At 37.9% G+C, this 18,830-nt stretch overlaps 2 protein-coding genes across 18 annotated transcripts in view; one reads left to right on the forward strand and one right to left on the reverse strand.

Moving 5' to 3' along the window:
• Positions 1 to 18,830, forward strand: part of Rab39 (RAS oncogene family member Rab39) — a 552,594-nt gene that overhangs the window by 194,492 nt on the left and 339,272 nt on the right. The gene's annotated exons all lie outside the window — the stretch shown is intronic.
• Mgat1 (alpha-1,3-mannosyl-glycoprotein 2-beta-N-acetylglucosaminyltransferase) overlaps positions 1 to 18,830 on the reverse strand; it is a gene marked incomplete at its 5' end in the record, with an annotated part of 68,978 nt that overhangs the window by 7,129 nt on the left and 43,019 nt on the right. For all 15 annotated transcript variants that reach the window (XR_011392658.1, XR_011392657.1, XR_011392656.1 and 12 more), the window contains 1 exon segment: positions 1 to 18,027. This exon segment is cut by the window's left edge. Coding sequence is in view for 1 of the 15 variants with exons in the window: in XM_070090237.1 (XP_069946338.1) it covers positions 17,914 to 18,027 (114 nt within the window).

The following is an 18,830-nucleotide window of genomic DNA, read 5'->3' on the forward strand; positions in this document are numbered from 1 at the left end:
ACATACAGCCTATCTCATTGTACCTGATGGGTACAATGAGATAGGCTGAGGTGTTGGTATAGGCTTTACTAAATGTGTACATGTCCAGCTCATTGATGTTGTCATCATAATCACCTAGAAATGTTTCTCAGGCTATGCATAAATCCTAATACCTCCATACTACAGTAGTATATGCAATGTAGGTACAGACATCAATAGCAGCAAGCAGACCCTATCAACTCTCTGATGGAAAATGTGGGCTCTTCTGTTGCAGCATAAATGTCAACATATTATAATTGTTGGTGACATCAACATACATCCTGTACAAGGGATTTTGATGAACTTCTGGCAGTGTTTGACATGGAAATTTTTGTTTATTTCTCTTATTATTATTATTATAATCAAAAAGAAGCGCTAAGCCACAAGGTGTTGATTTCTCTACTTACACCTCTGGCTGCTGTCTTGACTCGGTAGTGAGTGATTTATCTGGAGGCATAGTCACTTGCAAACAAACCTCTTGGTTATGTTGCATCATCTTATCAGAAGGATGTCCTTACGACACTCAAGATACCAACAGAATGAGGTGAAGAATACTCGCACACAACCTGGCTGTTGGGAAGAGGAAACTACCCAGTTCTTTGTTCAGAGCTTTGCTGCCTCCAATTGGAATACTCTTCTCCAGGTTGATGCTGACAGTCAAGTGAATGCCTTCACTAAACTTATCGTCAGTCTCCAACACTAGTAAATCCCTCACTGGCACCTTGTAATGAAGCTTGATTTGGTTTTCACTGCTAAGAGGCTGCTACTGCTAAGTACAAGACTCTGAGAAGCTATAAAAAAGCATCCCACTATTTATAACAGGAACTTCCACAGGAAAGCTTGTAGAGGTTCTTGTTATGATCCTTACTGGCTTATCGCTTCCCTACAAATATTTTATTCTAAATTTAAATATCTTTTTTTCTAAATATAATAGAGAAGCGTTTGTTTAAACACACTGTGGTATGTGTGTTGCAGGCATGTTTGGCACACTCCTGTATTCAGTTACTTTGTAAACAAATACACAGGTGATGACAACTAAGCTAAGTACAGTCACTTGCACACCTTGAAGAATTTTAAAATATTACTTAATGTCTTTGCTAAGTCTTTAGAAAAAAATAACGTTTGCAGAATTTGTAAATAAAACATGCAAAAACAAATATACTTCATAAGAAATAAACATGCATGCACATGCACAGCTGCACACACACAAAGAAAAGAGTGGGTTCATACGTGATAAATCCTGTATTACGAACCTACTGGAGTTTTACGATGCGGTAACACAAGTAGGCAGAAGAGAGGGATGGGTAGATTGCATCTTCTTGGACTATAGGAAGATTTTTTGACACAGTACCACATGAGTGGCACAAAAGCCTAAGGAACAAGCAGGAGTAACAGGGAAAGCACTACCTAATAGGAAAGAAACAAGTGATTGTCTGTGAAGAAGTGTCAGAATAGGCGCATGTGATGAGTAGGGTTCCACAAGGACCAGTACTATTTATTATACAGTGGAACCTCTACTTGCCAGCGTGTCCACGTGCGAGTTTTTCCAAATATGAGCAATCGATGGGTCGATTTTTTGCTTCCATACCCGAGCAAAATTTCCACAAGCGAGCAGACCTCAAGGCAGGTTCCTTGACACTGGTGAGGGGCTCTTGCTCTTGATCTTGGGAATTGTATCTCATTTTTTTGTTGGACTATCTTATTGAAACTTGGGCAATGTATGATGGAAAGATGCTTCTTAATTTTTTTTTTTTTTATTATTATCACACTGGCCAATTCCCACCAAGGCAGGGTGGCCCGAAAAAGAAAAACTTTCACCATCATTCACTCCATCACTGTCTTGCCAGAAGGGTGCTTTACACTACAGTTTTTAAACTGCAACATTAACACCCCTCCTTCAGAGTGCAGGCACTGTACTTCCCATCTCCAGGACTCAAGTCCGGCCTGCCGGTTTCCCTGAACCCCTTCATAAATGTTACTTTGCTCACACTCCAACGTTTTATAAAGTTTTTCTTCTTCTCTTTTTTAGTAAATGTCTACAGGAGAAGGGGTTACTAGCCCATTGCTCCCGGCATTTTAGTCGCCTCATACGACACGCATGGCTTACTGAGGAAAGATTCTTTTCCACTTCCCCATGGACAATAGAAGAAATAAAGAAGAACAAGAGCTATTTAGAAAAAGGAGAAAAACCTAGATGTATGTATATATATATGCATGTGCGTGTCTGTGAAGTGTGACCAAAGTGTAAGTAGGAGTAGCAAGATATCCCTGTTATCTAGCGTGTTTATGAGACAGAAAAATGAAAGAAATCTAAGCATAAATAATGGAGTTCACTTTTCAGCAATTAGCCACCCCTTACCAGTAATTTTGAATGGTTTTTATGATTGTATTCTCGTTTTTTGGTCTCATTTGATAGAATGGAAGATATATTACAGAAATAGATATGATTTTAATTGCTTTCATGACAAAAAGTACCTTGAAATAGAGCTCAACCTAGGGGAAATGGTCCATTGCGTGGCTGTTTTAGAGTAAACAAATGACGTCACTGTCCATTCCAATATGCAGTCATGAATGGGTTGACATTATTTATACAATTATTGCAATAAGGAGTAATAGTAAAGCTTATATTTGTGTGAATAAAAATTACATATTATTTATATAATAATAATAATAATAATAATTCTCCATGGGGAAGTGGAACAGAATTCTTCCTCCGTAAGTCATGCGTGTTCTAAGAGGCAGCTAAAATGCCGGAAGCAAGGGGCTAGTAACCCCTTCTCCTGTATATACAGTGGACCCCCGGATAACGATATTTTTTCATTCCAGAAGTATGTTCAGGTGTCAGTACTGACCGAATTTGTTCCCATAAGGAATATTGTGAAGTAGATTAGTCTATTTCAGACCCCCAAACATACACGTACAAATGCACTTACATAAATACACTTACATAATTGGTCGCATTGGGAGGTGATCGTTAAGCGGGGGTCCACTGTATTACTAAATGTAAAAGGAGAAGCTTTCGTTTTTCCTTTTGGGCCACCCCGCCTTGGTGGGATACGGCCGGTGTGTTGAAAGAAGAAAGAATAATAACAATAGACATTATCTATGGAGGCAAAGAAGGGAATGTATGAAAGTATAGTATGTAGTACCAACACTCTTATATGGGTGTGAAGCTTGGGTTGTGAATGCAGCAGCGAGGAGGCGGTTGGAGGCAGTGGAGATGTCCTGTCTAAGGGCAATGTGTGGTGTAAATATTATGCAGAAAATTCGGAGTGTGGAAATTAGGAAAAGGTGTGGAGTTAATAAAAGTATTAGTCAGAGGGCTGAAGAGGGGTTGTTGAGGTGGTTTGGTCATTTAGAGAGAATGGATCAAAGTAGAATGACATGGAGAGCATTTAAATCTGTAGGGGAAGGAAGGCAGGGTAGGGGTCGTCCTCGAAAAGGTTGGAAGGAAGATTGTGTGGGTGAGGGGCTTGGACTTCCAGCAGGCGTGCGTGAGTGTGTTCGATAAGAGTGAATGGAGACGAATGGTATTTGGGACCTGACGATCTGTTGGAGTGTGAGCAGGGTAATATTTATTAAATTATTATTATTATAATCAAAAAGAAGCGCTAAGCCACAAGGACTATACAGCGCTGCCCAATATTTATTAAAAGGATTCAGGGAAACTGGTTATTTTTATATAGCCGGACCTGAGTCCTGGAAATGGGAAGTACAATGCCTGCACTCTAAAGGAGGGGTTCGGGATATTGACGGTTTGGAGGGATATGTTGTGTATCTTTATACTTATATGCTTCTAAGCTGTTGTGTTCTGAGCACCTCTGCAAAAACAGTGATTGTGTGAGTGAGGTGAAAGAGTTGAATGATGATGAAAGTATTTTCTTTTTGGGGATTTTCTTTCTTTTTGGGTCACCCTGCCTCGGTGGGAGACAGCCGACTTTAAAAAAAAAAAATAATAATAATGAAAGAAATCTAAGCATAAATAATTTTGTTCACTTCTCAGTAATTAGCCTCCCCTTACCGGTAATTTCGAATGGTTTTTATGGTTGTATTCTCGTTGTTTTGGTATCATTTGATAGAATGGAGGGCTTCATAGGGTGAATAGGGATAGGTTAAGAAGTGGGGAACAAAACATGATAGCACAGTTGGAAGTTACATTTAGATACACAGTAATGTCAGAAGTTATTTCTTCAGCATCAGGAACTGGAATGACCTGAATAAACTGGTGCAGGTAGGCACAATATTTAGTTTTAAGAATTGGTATGACAGGGCCCACAAGGCTACAATATCACTCCAGCCATTGGTAAATTAAGAGGCAGGGCTAGGAGCCGAGACTCTTACCTCTGCCCCATAAATAGAAGAGTGGGTGTACACTAAGAACAAAGTACAATAACATACTGTTGGTCAGTGTGGTATAAGTTCACTCTTTGATAAAATAATCATGAAGGCAAAGTTAATATTTTGGCCTCCAACTGAGACCCTCAGAGGCAGGTCAGAATGCAAAATGTTCACTTCACTTTTTCAGACTATGTATCCAAAGAGTGAGTTTATTTATGATACTATCTATCCACCTCTTACAAATCCTCTTCCTCCTCCTTTTCCCTCATTAATACTGCCCATTCAAAATTCTAATTATTTTGTGAAATATTTTACAAAAAAATGGAAATTTTTAATTTCAAATTCCACTTTTTAACTCCAATTCAAAGATCTCCATTAACCCTTCAGGGGGTACAGAGGTATCTGCCACATTCCACTACTAATTTTCTATCAATAAAAACAATTTTTCTTACAGGATTTAGAAAGGATTAAACATAACTTAAAAGAGAACTAATAAATAAAGACAAACTGAAGCTTGACACAGTAAAGACAGGTCTTGGCTGCTCATCAAAACCTTTCATACTATTAAAAATGTTTATACCAACATACCTCTATCAAATTTTTTTTCACTAAGTCTAAACTTCTATATTATTTACAATACTTTTTCTATCCTATTACCAGTAAATGTGTTTCAATATGAAGTACTTAATGAAACATGGGTAGATTTTTTTCTATAGAAGAGACTACCAGTTGTTTACACACTAACAAGATGCTGACACTTGGATCACTAAACTGACAAACTGATGGAAATTTGAAAGTGTTCTAATTTTTATTCTTTCTCTCTCTCACACACACAAACAATAATGACATATAAAATACTAAAAGGAATTGACAAGGTGGACTAAGACAGGGTGTTCCAGAGATGGGACACACAAACAAGGGGTTGCAATTGGAAGTTGAAGACTCTTATGAGTCAAAGGTATGTTAGGAAGTATTTCTTCAGTCACAGAGTTGTCAGGAAGTGTAATAGCCTAGAAAGTGACGTAGTGGAGGCAGGAACCATACACAGTTTTAAGATGAGGTTTGATAAAACTCATTGAGCAGGGAGAGAGAGGACCCAGTAGCAATCAGTGAAGAGGTGGGGCCAGGAGCCATGAATCGACCCCAACAACCACAAATAGGTGAGTATACACACACACTGGAGCAGGGATAGTGACCTAGTAGCGACCAGCATAGGCAGGGCCAGGAGCTGTGACTCAACCCCACATGTAAGGAAATTAGAGAAAGTGCAAAGGTTTTCAACAAGACTAGTCCTGAAGCTAAGGGGCATGTCCTACGAGGAGAGGTTAAGGAAAATCGACCTGATGACACTGGTGAACAGGAGAGATAGGGGAGGACATGATAACGACATAAAATACCAAGAGGAATCGAAAAAGTGGACGGTGACAGGATGTTCCAGAGATGGGACACAGCAACAAAGGGTCACAATTGGAAGTTGAAGACTCAGATGAATCACAAGGATGTTAGGAAGTATTTCTTCAGTCACAGAATTATCAGGAAATGGGCTAGTCTGGAAAGTGATGTAATGGAGGCAGGATCCATACATAGCTTTAAGAGGTATGATAAAGCTCCTGGAGCAAGGAGAGGGACCTAGTAGCGACCAGTGAAGAGGTGGAGCCAGGAGCTTTGACTCGACCCCTGCAACCACAACTGAGTGAGTACAGCTAGGCAAGTACACATACACATGCACGTGCACACACGCAATCGCAAAATGGTAACCAATAAATAACACACACACACACACACACACACACACACACACACAAACGCACAAACGCACACACACGTGTGTGTGTACTATACATGCATACATTGTGCCAATTGCTCAAATGGATGCATATTTATTTTGCTCGGTTTAAGGGTTAATACTTAATTTCTGTATTCTTCCTCATACCTGATACCTTGGATTTTTTTTGATACAATATAATAACAAGTTAGGTCACTTACTTTCACTTGCTTTATTATTAAATCAAAATTATTCAACAATTTAAATCAAGAATTTGTACAAGCTGATGCTTATTATCAAGCAAAAATAAATTTGCTTTCTTGGCACTGGTCCAATTATGGAGTCTTTTTTTAAAATCAGATCTAGGAAGTATTAACCTAACCATTAATGCAAGAAAAGCCTAGACAGAATCATACATTTTTTAAAAAGACAGAATCATACATTTTTTAAAAAATAATCTGCACATTTTTTTTTTCAATGAACCGGCCATATCCCACCAAGACAGGGTGACTTAAAACGAAAAACAAAAGTTTTTCTTTTTAAATTTAGTATTTGCATAAATTATCAGTGGGAATTTAATTACGTACTGTATAAACAAATCTTACCTTATATGGCGCTGAAGATGACTTGGTTATACGAGTGATCTTCAAATATGTTAATATCCTTCATAAATTGATGTCAAACATGTAACAAAAACCTTTCTTATTAAATTGCTTAAACATTTACAACTATTAAATTATTTAGTACTTGTGTAACTATATCATGAGCACAAAAATACAAATGTAATAGAGAATAGATGTGTGATTACTGTATAACCAGAAAATATAATGAATGAACATAAAGTGAAGCCTAAACCACCTTCAAAACCATGTCTGAGAGACAGACAGACAGACAGACAGAGAGAGAGAGAGAGATAGATAGAGAGAAACAAAGAGAGAGAGAGAAACAAAGAGAGAGAGAGAGAGAGAGAGAGAGAGAGAGAGAGAGACAGAGAGAGACAGACAGACAGACAGACAGAGACAGAGACAGAGAGAGAGAGAGAGAGAGAGAGAGAGAGAGAGAGAGAGAGAGAGAGAGAGAGAGAGAGAGAGAGAGAGAGAGAGAGAGAGAGAGAGAGAGAGAGAGAGACAGACAGACAGACAGACAGACAGACAGACAGACAGAGAGACCAGCGCTTTCGACCGGGTGTGGCACCAGGGCCTCTTAGCAAAACTTCAAGCACTGGGAATTGCAGGCTCTACATTATGTCTCCTCAGTGATTACCTTCATGGTAGATCTCTAAGTGTAGTTCTCAATGGAACAGAATCAGCAAGACATCCTATTGGGGCAAGTGTTCCACAAGGAAGTGTGCTGGGACCATTGTTATGGAATGTTTACTTCAACGACCTTCTTCATCTCATCCCAGAATCCCATGCATATGCAGACGACCGTACACTGACATTCACTTATCCAAGAGAAGAAATGCCAGCTGCTCTAAGCTACATCAATCACCAGCTAAGAGCTATATCAGCTTGGGGAAATAGATGGCAAGTAACATTTGCACCTGAGAAAACGCAAATGATGATGGTCTCTAGGCACCATGATGGTAATGCTGGTGCAGTAGTAAGGATGAATGGGAGGGTGTTGGCACCTGGAGAAGAAGTTGATATCCTTGGGGTGAAATTTGACTCCAAACCAACCATGAAGAACCATGTTGTAAATTTTGCAAACAAGGCAGCCAGGAAGCCTACAGCACTTCGCCGTATCTCGCATCTGCTTGACTGTAGGGGTTGCAAGATTCTGTACGAGGCACAAGTACGCTCACACCTTGAGTATGCTCCACTTTCTTGGTTTGCCTCCCCCCCTCTCATCTGCGACTGCTTGACAGAGTCGAGAACAGAGCAAGACGTCTCATCTCTCGCCTGGACCCATCCTGGATAGATCTGTCATTTCAGCAGAGCCTTCAACACAAGAGGGATGTGGGTGGCCTTACTGTTATGTACAAGGCCAATATTGTAAAAGTCCCACACATGGATCCACTTCGAGGACAGTGTGAAACAAGCTTTTATGCCACAAGACGAGCAGAAAGTAGCAACTTCACTCTGGCTGTACCCTTCTCCAGAACATCACTCCATCTGAGATCATATATACCCAGGATGACTCGAGTATGGAACACATTCGTACAGCATAATGATGTCAACGAGATAAAGTCAGTTGATCAAATGAAAATGCTGGCCCACAGATGGCTCCAACTTCATCCTGTTCCCTACTTGTATGTCTCATAACAATAAAAATGCTTTTAAATGAGCTGATGTAGGTAACAGCTCTTAGCTTGCCAATAAAGTTCAGAACCCTTAACCTGTAAATAGCTTGTCAATAAAGCTAGGGATCCTTAACCCTTTGAGGGTTTTGGTCGTACTAGTACGTCTTACGCGTAGGGGTTTTTGACGTACTAGTACTCATAAATTCTAGCGGCCTCAAATCTAGTGGGAGAAAGCTGGTAGGCCTTCATATGAAAGAATGGGTCTATGTGGTCAGTGTGCACAGTCTAAAAAAAATCCTGCAGCACACAGTGCATAATGAGAAAAAAAAACTTTGACCATTTTTTTTTAATAAATCAGCGACTTTGCAGTGTATTTTCGTATGGTATTTATTGTTGTATTCTAGTTTTCTTGGTCTCATTTTATAGAATGGAAGACATATTACAGAAATTGAGATGATTTTGACTAGTTTTACAATGAAAGGTGCCTTGAAATTGAGCTCAAAGTAGCAGAAATGTTCGATTTTTACCAAACTTCAAAAGTAAACAAATCGTGCCAAGCGTGCAATACACGTCAACTGGTGAGTCTAATATTCTTTCACAAGTGCACCAATAATATTTATACCATTTTTTACACTAATGCAGTAGTCTGCATAACAGTAAATCTTATATTTTTTGTGAAAATAAAAATTCAAAGTGGAAAGCAAAAGAATATAAGAGGGGCCTTGAGACATGACTAATGACTAGAGGAAATGTCATTTTAGTGCCAGGAATGTCTTTCTTGTTTATTCTGGACCCTATTCGGAAATTGGCATCTTTTGAAATTTGTGTGAAATTGGCAAAATTGCTAAATTCTGACCACTGTACTGGATAGTTGAATTTCATAAATGGGTGGTTTCTTGCACCCATTCGATAGAAAAAAATGGAGTTCTAGCGAAATATTCATGTTTTTTGTCGACTAGTACAGTGAAATTGGCCGAAAATGGGGCTCAAAGTGGGCAAAATCGCCGATGCATAAACATCGCCGAGACCGCTAACTTTGCAAGAGCATAATTCCGTAAGTTTTCTATCAAATTTCAAACTTTTGGTGTCTTTATGATCGGGAAAAGATTCTCTATCTTTTCATAAGAGAAAATCATTTTTTTTTTTTAAATTTGGCCGACCCTGAGAACGAGTTTCAGAGAGGGCCTGTCGACCCTCAAAGGGTTAACCTTGTCAAATCCTGTGTATAAAAAAAAAAAAGACAGAGACAGAGAGAGAGACAGAGACAGAGAGAGAGAGAGAGAGAGAGACAGAGAGAGAAAGCAATACACAATCTTGACAGAATATATTGTTGATGAACAAAATCAACCTTAAGGTTGATGAACAAAGTCAACCTCAAGGTTGTCGATGAACAAAGTCTACCTCAAGGTTGCTGATGAAAAAAGTCAACCTTTAAGAAGAGGTTTACAAGTCTAATTCTTCTTGTAAAAAAAATATGAAAACAAATGCATAGTAAAATAAAAGTTGTTCTCACTTAAAGCGTCTGAATTATGAGGTGTGAGCTTTACTCTGGTGTGTGTCTACCTGCACCTAGCTGTGAGCTTTACTCTGGTGTGTGTCTACCTGCACCTAGCTGTGAGCTTTACTCTGGTGTGTGTCTACCTGCACCTAGCTGTGAGCTTTACTCTGGTGTGTGTCTACCTGCACCTAGCTGTGAGCTTTACTCTGGTGTGTGTCTACCTGCACCTAGCTGTGAGCTTTACTCTGGTGTGTGTCTACCTGCACCTAGCTGTGAGCTTTACTCTGGTGTGTGTCTACCTGCACCTAGCTGTGAGCTTTACTCTGGTGTGTGTCTACCTGCACCTAGCTGTGAGCTTTACTCTGGTGTGTGTCTACCTGCACCTAGCTGTGAGCTTTACTCTGGTGTGTGTCTACCTGCACCTAGCTGTGAGCTTTACTCTGGTGTGTGTCTACCTGCACCTAGCTGTGAGCTTTACTCTGGTGTGTGTCTACCTGCACCTAGCTGTGAGCTTTACTCTGGTGTGTGTCTACCTGCACCTAGCTGTGAGCTTTACTCTGGTGTGTGTCTACCTGCACCTACACTATACATGAACCAGAAAAACTCCATGCATCACTCTTATACCAACAACTTGAGTGTTTCACTTTCAGATCACTCACCTTTTCTTGTTAACTTTAATACAACAAAACTACAAGATCCTTAGTTTTTCTTTCCACTTCTGCACAACTAGCAAAAACTTTCTTTTCACCTAAAAGCCTATTTCAAGAATTTAAAAAAAAATATACAGGCAGGCCCTCTTTTACAGTGCTTCATTTACGGCATTTTGCTAATGCAGCGGTTTCAAACAACCATTCTTCATTATTCAAACTTCCTACAATAAATATATTCACCCCTCACTATATGCTAAGGATGAGAATATTTTAAGGTAAGTATGCTGTATAAGCATTTTTTAGGCTTAGCTCTATTGCTTACTTAATATATTAATATATGATAGTGTAATCAGGCTTCTATACGCATCTGAAAGTGAAAAAAAAAGCCGTTTCACTTTAGAGTAATTTTTGCTTTACAGCAGATGCCTAGAAGCTAACTGGCAGTACAAGCAGGGCCTCCCTGTATCCAGATATGGCTCTTTTGTTGGCTGTGTAACCTTATGTAACTTTTCCTTGAGTTAGTCTTCTAAGTCAGTCTTTTGTTGTTGATTATATTAACGAACATACATTAAACCCATGCAATCTTATAATCCATCATAATTTTAACATTTTATGTTTACCTAACTCAAATTTTCTGATTTCCTCTTTCTCACCATCCAGTACCATACAATTTATTTAAATTTATCATAAATTTTAGATTAAGAGGAATTATCTGATATCCAATTATCTTTCTTCCTTTTATGGCACTTAAATGTTTTGCTTCATTGTTTCATATTCACACACACACAAACCTTCATAGACAATGTTCTTACTAAGTATCCCAGCCAGGAAAGAAAAGCATCATCAGGTGGAAAAAATTTCATACACGTAGCATCTACTCTATTTAAAAAGCTAAGTTCCATACTGGTATAGGCAGCACTTTCACAGTCATTATTTTTTTTTTCAACACTGTTAGTCTCTCACTGAAGCAGAGTAACGTAAAAATTAAGTCTTTTTTTTTTTCTTTACATTTAGTAAGTTATACAGACGAAGGGGTAACTTGCCCCTAGCTTGTGGCATTATAGATGCCTCTTACCACACACAAGGCTTACAGAGGATTCTTTTCCACTTCCCCATAGAGAAAAATTTTTATTACTATTATTAAAAACAAGTGGTGTACCAGTGAGAAGAGTAAAAGGTGTGTGCACAAGTTGCACAACTGTGTTCATCATTCATTGTCTGATAGGATTATTATGACAGTCTGATTATACATAACCACCATCCTCACTTTCAACACTAACACCTTTAAGGAGAGACACTATCTTGATACTGAAGGACTCTTGACCCAAGGAACTGGAGCTTTCCTCTCTTTATATGAAACTTGATTACCTCTTATTCCCTTATGTTGTATAACCTCTATGGGTTTAGTGTTTCCCCATGAATAATAATAATAATTGCCACTAATAATAATAAGTCTTGATGGGAAAGTGGAGAAGAATCCTTCCTCTGTATGTCATGTGTGTAGTAAGAGGAGACTAAAATGCTAAGAACAAGGGGCTAGTAATCCCTTCTCCTGTATAAATTAATAAATGTAAAAAGAAGAACACTTTTGTTTCTTCTTTTTGGTGTCACCCTGCTTCAGTGGGAGACAACCAGCGTGTTACAAAATAATACTAATTATGCCACTCACACCTCCAAACTCACTTGTCCACATTGTGTTTACTGCATTTATTCTTTATTCCACTTGGCCATACACCAGCATATACTTCTCTAGAATTTAGGTCAAAACTTTGTACTTAAATTTTTCTGTGAAACTTTTCATCACTCTTGGACCACACATGCTCTAAAGATAGTTAACTTGATTTTGCGTGTGTTTGTGACACATTAGTGATTTCTACCCACCTATTATTATTATATTCACAAAATGGACCAAACTTATGCAGGTCAAAGAGCTACACAGCTGACAGGAGCTATCAGCAAAGGGAAGTAACATGATAAATAAACTATGTACTAACAAGGAAGGTCAAAATTTACACTAAGTCTGTTGCAAAGTCACAGTGTGTGTGTGTGCAGAAAGAAGAGCAGGCAAAGTGAGAGAACCCAAGTGCTCAAAAACACATTGAAAATGAATCCTACATGCTCTCTGAAAAATGGTACAATCCAAAAGCATTTGACCATCAAAGGGTCATGACAAGTTTCACACAAGTTCTGAGCACCTCGCCATGTGACAACTATGTTTTAGTTTTGCGAGGCCAATACAGTCATGTGATACACCCATATTCATACCTAGTCATATTTTCATATGTTCTTGAGAAAAAGTTTCACTGCTTCCTTCCCAACATTTAACATGCTGGCTGTTTCCCACAGAGGCAAGGTGACCCAAAAAAAACACACTTTCACCACCATTCATGCTATCACTGTCTTGCCAGAGGCACACACATACCACAGTTAAGATATCACTCTAAACGGCAAATATCCCAAACCCCTCCTTTAGAGTGTAGGCATTGTACTTCCCACCTCCAGGACTCAAGTCGGGCTAATTGATTTCCCTGAATCCCTTCACAAAATATTACCCTGCTCATCTAACAGCTCATCAAGTCCCAAAAACCATTTGCCTTCACTCACCCCTATCAAACAGGCTCACACATGACTGCTGTATAACCAAGCCCCTTGCACACAAAACCTCCTTTAAACTCCCTCCCTCCGTCCTTTCCTAGGACGACCCCATCCCCTCCTTCCCTCCACTATAGATTCATTATTAATTATGCAATATTTTCCTTCACAGTGTTTGGAAAAATTCATACTTTGTTACTTACACAACTGAGAAGTTTTAATTTGTAATTTTTTTACAATGAATTCCAATTTACATAAAAAATTATCTTTCTTTATATTATACACTCATGCACAGTCATATTTCAGTCACTTTCTCATGCCAGTTCTCACATCAACACAGCTATACAACACACAAGTTACCTTTTGGCAGCACTTATCAGCAAGAAATATACAAAATTACTGACAATCCCTACATCCTAATACTGTTAAGTGTGTTGATTTACATGATCTCTCATTCAAAAACAGGTACTGAATATATTTTCTACAGTATTATATATATGTTGCCTAAGAGTGCAATATTCATCACACATGGCTAAAAGTTTATTTTACAGTGTATGATTGTAAACAACTGTGAAAGAAACAGCATGTGTTCTTCTGAGCAGCTGCAACACATTAATGCTTTTCATACATGTAACTCCTAACATTATTCCTTCATCAGACACTGACTCTCCTAAACATGCTTCCACAGGCCCTCTCACACCTGAATATTGCCATTATATATATATATATATATATATATTTCTACATTAAAATACTTTCAGCTCACGTTCAAATGCACAATTACAATTACGTCAATAAAATTTAGAACTAACTCAGTTCAAACTATTACAGTATACATGTTATAAACTATACATATTTACTATGTGCATCAACAACCAATTTTTACAAAATGTATGAATATTTCTTTGCTGAAATGTTTGACATTTTAACTTCAGTACTCCTTAAAAAAATGTAAGCTACCAATATATTACAGTATTACAGGAGGTTGTCAACATTCAAACATTCCAAGTTATATACCTTATTACGCGGCTTATAAGACTTGTTTTAGTTTCAGTGGCTCGGCATCGGACGTAACTGGGAGAGCTACAGCCCACTCCACACCCCAAACTTATAGCTCCCGTCACTGACCTTCAGTTTATAGGGTGCAGGGTGGTTTTTGGAGATATTTTATGGAAAAAAAAAAGTGTCTAATAAGCTGCGAAATATGGCACATGTGCTCTTTAAAATTGTTTCGCAACTGTTGAGGTGCAGCATGAACATGTGTGAAATATAACTATTCATTGTACTATTAACCTCAAAAATGTCAGAGGCCTCCAGTAACACACTATAGTACAAGTTTCCAAGTATCTCTCATACATGTTACCAACTTAAAACATTAACTGTCCAGAACTTCAACACATTTCCAATTGTTATCAAACATTCCATCTTTACACATGACCTCCAATATTTCACAACTGACTCTGCTTTGCATGCTAAACATTATGTCAGAGATCCACCGATACAAACTATCTTTTCATTGTGTCTAATCCTCCTCCTATTCTTCTTGTCTGGAATTCTTTACGCTCTGAGTGCAACAATAGACAACCTGTAAACCCATGACACTAAAGTGCTTACTTTGCCAAGCCAGCATAGGATAGACATGGAGATGAGTAGGCAACACACATGAATGAGACACTTGTGCAATTATTGGGAATCTTTACTATGGAAACGTTTCACCAGCCGGTGGCTTCTTCAGTCCAATACAAAGAATGGTGGAAGATGAGGAGAAGAGATAATCAGTCCCTCAGCCTGGAGTTCATGACTTCAGTTCATCAATCTTGATAAAAAGTGCAGCACATTTGCAGAGATGGAGCTTAAATACTGTAGACAGATGAGGTGGAGTAGTAGTAGTAGTAGTAGGCAGAGTCACCAATGAAAAATACCACTATTGTAAGTAGGTCATGCCTATTGGTTAGGCAAACGTTGAAGAATTCCCTGTATGAATATCCTAAAATGTTGCTGTGTGTGACAGCTATGATGTAAATGGTTTACAAAACTAACAAGATGAAGAATGAGACAACTGTCTCTCTCTCAATAACTTGTCAATTTTCTAAACCACTTACAATGTATCTGTCAGACAAAAACATCTAAGGATCTTGATACAGGGAATTCTTCAACACTTACCTAAGGATTAATTACCTCAAACTCCTCCTCATCTTCCACTGTTCTTTGTATTGGACTGAAGAAGCCACTGGCTGCCAAAACATTTCTGTAATAAAGATTCCCAAATGTTGCACAAGTGTCTCACTCTTCAACTTGTCGGTTTTCTAAACCATTTACAACATAACACACACACACACATATGCAGATTTATAAATAAACATGCAGACACAACAAGATAAAATGTATTCATAGGATTATTCTCTTACTGTTATGCTTCTATCTCAAAAATGACAGTCATGGTTTGCAATTTGTATGGCTCTATTGAAATGAAGGATATACTGGTCAGCTGCAGAGCGTATATATATCTATCTATATAATCATATACATATATTTTTTTCTAGGTAGTAGGTTGGTAGACAGCAACCGCCCAGGGAGGCACTACCGTCCTGCCAAGTGAGTGTAAAACGGAAGCCTGTACTTGTTTTACGTGATGGTAGGATTGCTTGTGTCTTTTCTCTGTCTCATAAACATGCAAGATTTCAGGTACATCTTGCTACTTCTACTTACACTTAGGTCACACTACACATACATGTACAAACATATATATACACACCCCTCTGGGTTTTCTTATATTTTCTTACTAGTTCTTGTTCTTGTTTATTTCCTCTATGTCCATGGGGAAGTGGAACAGAATTCTTCCTCCGTAAGCCAAGCATGTTGTAAGAGGCAACTAAAATGCAAGGGGCAAGGGGCTAGTAACCCCTTCTCCTGTATAAATTACTAAATTTAAAAATGGAAACTTTCATTTTTCTTTCTGGGCCACCCTGCCTTGGTGGGATACAGCTGGTTTGTTGAATGATGATGATGATCTGTGTATCCATATTGCAATAAAATTTTAGCAATGCCAGAAATAAAATAATTAAGAGAGAAATTTTGTAAGCCTTCATTTTTTCCTTCATAATAAATAAGTATTAAATTGAAATACTTTGAAGATGCTTAATTTATAATTATGATCAGAATGAGGGAAGTAAAGAGTTTTATGTACTAAGTAGTTCAATTTCTCTCCAGGTAAGAAAAAGCCCCATTTAACCCTTTGACTGTTTACGTCATATATATATGTCTTAAGCACCACTGTTTCTGACGTATTTATACGCTTAAATTCTAGCAGCTTCAAATCAAGCAGGAGAAAGATGGTAGGCCCATATGTGAGAGAATGGGTCTGTGTGGTCAGTGTGCACCCCATAAAAAAAATCCTGCAGCATGCAGTGCATAATGAGAAAAAAAAACTGACCATTTTTTTGGATTAAAACGCCGACTTTGAGGTGTATTTTCATACAGTATTTATTGTTGTATTCTCATTTTCATGGTCTCAGGTGATAAAATGGAAAACATATTACAGAAATAGAGATGATTTTCATTACTTTCACAATGAAATGCTCGATTTTTACCAATGTTCAGGAGTAAGCAAATTACACCACACGTCCAATACACGTCAACTGGGGAGTCTAATATTCTTTCATTAGTGCACTGATATTAATTATACCATTTTTACAATAATGCAGTAGTCTGCATAACAGCAAATTTTGCATTTCTTTGTATGAATAAAAAATCAAAATAGAAAGCAATAGTAATATAAGAGGGGCCTAGAGACGTGACTAATGAACAGAGGATATGTTATTTTAGTGCCAAGAATGTCTACATTGTTTATTCTGGACCCTATTTTGAAATTGGAATCTTTTTTAATTTGCGTGAAATTGTCCAAATTGCCAATTTCTGACCACTTTATTGGGTAGTTCAAATTGGTAAATGGGTGGTTTCTTGTACTTAACTGATAGAAAAAATAGAGTTCTAAAGAAATAGCTATGAGTTTGGTCAACTGGAACAACGGAATTGGCCCAAAACAGGGCTCAAAGTCAGCAAAATTGCCGATGCGTATATGTCACCGAGACCGCTAATTTCGTGCGAGCATAATTCTGTGAGCTTTCAACCAAATTTCGTACTTTTGGTGCCATTACCATCGGGAAAAGATTCTCTATCATTTCATAAGATTTTTTTTTTTTTCAAAAACTTTTTCGACATAGAATGACAGTTTCAGAAAGGGGCTTGCGACAGTCAAAGGGTTAAACTGAATTATGGAAATGCAGATTCTCACATACTGTGTGTATGTGTATGTATTAATATATGTATATACACTGTATGTTAGAGAATATTAAATGAATATCTAGGCCTAAATGCCAAACACATACTCCAGTACTCACTCAATTCACATATTTTCTGCTAATATTATTGACAACAATAGAGTAAAAAATCTAATAAAATATCTCAGTCAAAATAATTAAAAGGAACTTGAAGGATGTCTTACATAAGCGTTAGACTTTCAGGATAAAAAGGAAGTGCATTCACCAGTTTTGATATGATACATGGTAACTTTAAATAAGTGATCTTAACATAGGAAATATCTTAATGAGTATATTCAAAGTAAATGATAAACTACTCAAATTAAAAATATGATTTCATACAACATTAACAAAGTGCATCCTAACCTGATTTATATAACAAATATTATCTATCAATTTACAATACATACTTTATATATTTTAAAATATAATGAAGGTACAGAGCAGGTCCTTGGTGTTCTCTAAACATATCACTAGTTCACATAATGCTGCTAGCTCCAGGATGGGTTGTAACCTTTCCAGTTATTACCCGGAGACAAAAATATTCTGAGGCCTCCGTAGAAAAAGGTAATTACGCCCTTGTATCCCGTTCTTGGAACTCCAGCCTAAACGAAAAGATAAAAATGGTTAAATTAATAAAGAACCCTAACCCTGAGACAGTGAGCAGTAAGGCCACATAAAAAGTACAAGCTTGTATAGGGAAGGAAAGGGAGGGGTTAGATGGGATGATGTGATAGCACAACTTGAATTAAGGGTCATTTTAGGTTGATTCACAGTTGTTTCTAACTTGACTTCAAACAGTAGTTTCTTGTAAGTGTTGGAAATGTGACAACTTATATGTTCTGCATATATAAGGGATTTTGGCATGTACGCCCAATTGTTTTACTCCTTTGTACAAACATGTATCATGATGAAATAAAATTATCATCATCATTATTCCCACAGCAAACTGACACCTGATCTCTCCTCCTCCTCCTCCCTTTGTCCTCCTCCTCCTCCTCCTCCCTTTGTCCTCCTCCTCCTCCTCCTCTCTTTGTCCTCCTCCTCTCTTTGTCCTCCTCCTCCCTTCCTTCATGCTTTCTTTCCCACCTTCTTTCCTTCCTTCCTCCCTGCCTTGCTACAAAACATATACATAAATTTATGTTTTGTATGTTTTTCACTAGACTTTATAAATCTTGTCCTAAGCAAAACATTGACTACAATAAGAGTACAATACATCATTATGCATAGTTTTTGTCTTCATAGTCAGCCTTTGGTCTACATTAAATTTCAGTATTTTTTTTTTTTAACAAGTCGGCCATCTCCCACCGAGGCAGGGTGACCCAAAAAGAAAGAAAATCCCCAAAAAGAAAATACTTTCATCATTCAACACTTTCACCTCACTCACACATAATCATTGTTATTGAAG

The sequence above is a fragment of the Cherax quadricarinatus genome, chromosome 31 (genome assembly GCF_038502225.1).
Source record: "Cherax quadricarinatus isolate ZL_2023a chromosome 31, ASM3850222v1, whole genome shotgun sequence".
Classification (NCBI taxonomy): domain Eukaryota; kingdom Metazoa; phylum Arthropoda; class Malacostraca; order Decapoda; family Parastacidae; genus Cherax; species Cherax quadricarinatus.